Genomic DNA, 1,847 nt, shown 5'->3' on the forward strand with positions numbered 1-1,847 from the left:
AACTACTTCTTCTAAGTTGCACTAAGGTTGAGGCATCTTCTGAAACAGTGAATCCCTCTTCTATAATGTCCTACATATAAATCTTGAGAGCAAAAGAATGTCTTCTTTTTTACACTCCAAAAATCATAATTTTTTTCATGTGAAAATAAGTTTTGGAATTGATGGTGTTTATTTAGTAAAGGCCACGAGTTGATAAAATATTTTGGAAGTAGTGTAGAATATAATTATAGTTTATGTTTTGAAGTAGTTTAAATTTTTGTTAAACCACTTTTGCAGTCCCTATTTATGTTGGGTTTTTCCAAATAGATCCCTTACTTAATTTTTTTCCCCAATTGGGTCCTTAAAAGTGAAAATTTGACTCAATTGGCTCTTTGCGGTTAAATTGGATTAATGGGGTTAAGTTTTTTATGGTAATGGAAGATAAGATAAATGATGATTATTTGAGGTAATAGAAGAGTTTAAGTAGAAAAGTAATGAAAGAAGAAACTAGGGTCCATAATAAGACAAATATAAAGTAAATTTCCCCCTTTTCTTTTGTAGTTTGCAATTGAAGGATTGCCACAAGGCAGTGAAACAGACAAGCATATTTGGGAAACAACTTTTGGGAATTAGGAAATCTAATTATTGCTGCAGAATTTCGGATGAAGAAGAATGGAACGGTGGACAAAACCCACAACCTCTGGCGAACCCTGACAAAACCCGCCCCCAAACACCGTGTTGCCACTACCGCAACCACAAATCATCATTTTTGCGAAACACTTGCAGAATCAGAAACCCCAAATCAAACGTAGATGAACCTTAAATTGCGTTTACGCTCAAGCCTCCGCAGAATCTCCTTCAGGCTGCCATCAACATCTCTTCCTTTACCATTTTTGAACCCTAATCACGGACCAAAGAGGCGAGGCCAAATCGCGATCAACTTCTGTTCTACATTGCAAATCATCGTCGTCAACAGCCATAGCAATTCATCGTTGTTCAAATCATCTTCCTCAAGAACCACCTTCATGCGCCGCCATGAAACCTGCACACATGCGATTCGTATGGTAAAAATCTTGATTATTTTCTTATCAATAACTCAATAACATCATGTACTTTGAAATTAATATATGTGTCATTCGTATGTTTTAAAATATTACAGGCAGCGGCGCTTGAACGAGCTGTTCATGTTGATGAGGTCTTTACACAGACTCATATTTGCAAGGGGACTGGTGAATATGTTGATGAGAGGTCTCGCAAGACCATTGTAGGTAAACTTTTTAACAACATTCAATTTTGTACTCTTTTTTCACACTTTCAAATTAATGTTACTGATGTTTCCTATCTTATTTAACAGGAAGATTTTTCTGCGAGATTGACACAGGCGAGACCAGAGGGGGGATCTGGTGTTGATGGTAGAGTAGATGCTGATGAAGAAATGATCAGGACCCAATGCTGGGTTGATACCGTCGGAGGAAAAAAGAAAGGACGACTGTATGGGGTAGGGCAACTTGCCTCTCATTATAGTGCTGGAAGAGGAGGCATATTCAGACATCAACCATCTACCTCTACCACATTTGACCCCAACAATGTCGTCAGTAAAGATGCTTATGATTCACTTCTAGCCAGATTTGAAAATCTAGAAAATCTGGTTAGGACATTGGTTCCTCAACAAGGACATACCGCCCCATCATCATCCCAGCAGCCATGTCCACCTCAGCAGCCTCCTTTCCAGACCACGGTTGTGCAAGACGAAGATAGTGATGATTCTGATGATCGTGATAATCCTAATCCTGATGGTTATCATAGGTTTTGATATTTAGGAACTTTAGAAAAAAAATTTAGTTACGTTTTCTTTTTTAAGAACTTTG

General features: G+C 37.9%; 1 protein-coding gene across 1 annotated transcript; it reads left to right on the plus strand.

Moving 5' to 3' along the window:
- Positions 1-791: 791 nt before the first annotated feature.
- On the plus strand, positions 792-1,816 carry LOC111240846. Its single transcript, XM_022776723.1, has 3 exons — positions 792-1,043; positions 1,139-1,243; positions 1,334-1,816. The coding sequence occupies exons 1-3, from the start codon at positions 792-794 to the stop codon at positions 1,790-1,792; spliced, it is 816 nt and encodes a 271-aa protein (XP_022632444.1). The 3' UTR covers positions 1,793-1,816.
- The last annotated feature ends 31 nt before the right edge of the window (positions 1,817-1,847 follow it).

Source organism: Vigna radiata, unplaced genomic scaffold (genome assembly GCF_000741045.1).
Source record: "Vigna radiata var. radiata cultivar VC1973A unplaced genomic scaffold, Vradiata_ver6 scaffold_169, whole genome shotgun sequence".
NCBI classification, from domain to species: Eukaryota; Viridiplantae; Streptophyta; class Magnoliopsida; order Fabales; family Fabaceae; genus Vigna; species Vigna radiata.

What these genes read in the sequence shown, in the direction of transcription:
- LOC111240846 (XM_022776723.1), top strand. Translation starts at nt 792, where the DNA reads ATGAACCTTAAATTGCGTTTACGCTCAAGCCTCCGCAGAATCTCCTTC. An exon ending in GCACACATGCGATTCGTATG is followed by an intron (nt 1,044 to 1,138) that starts GTAAAAATCTTG and finishes AAAATATTACAG; the next exon opens with GCAGCGGCGCTTGAACGAGC. An exon ending in AGAGGTCTCGCAAGACCATT is followed by an intron (nt 1,244 to 1,333) that starts GTAGGTAAACTT and finishes CTTATTTAACAG; the next exon opens with GAAGATTTTTCTGCGAGATT.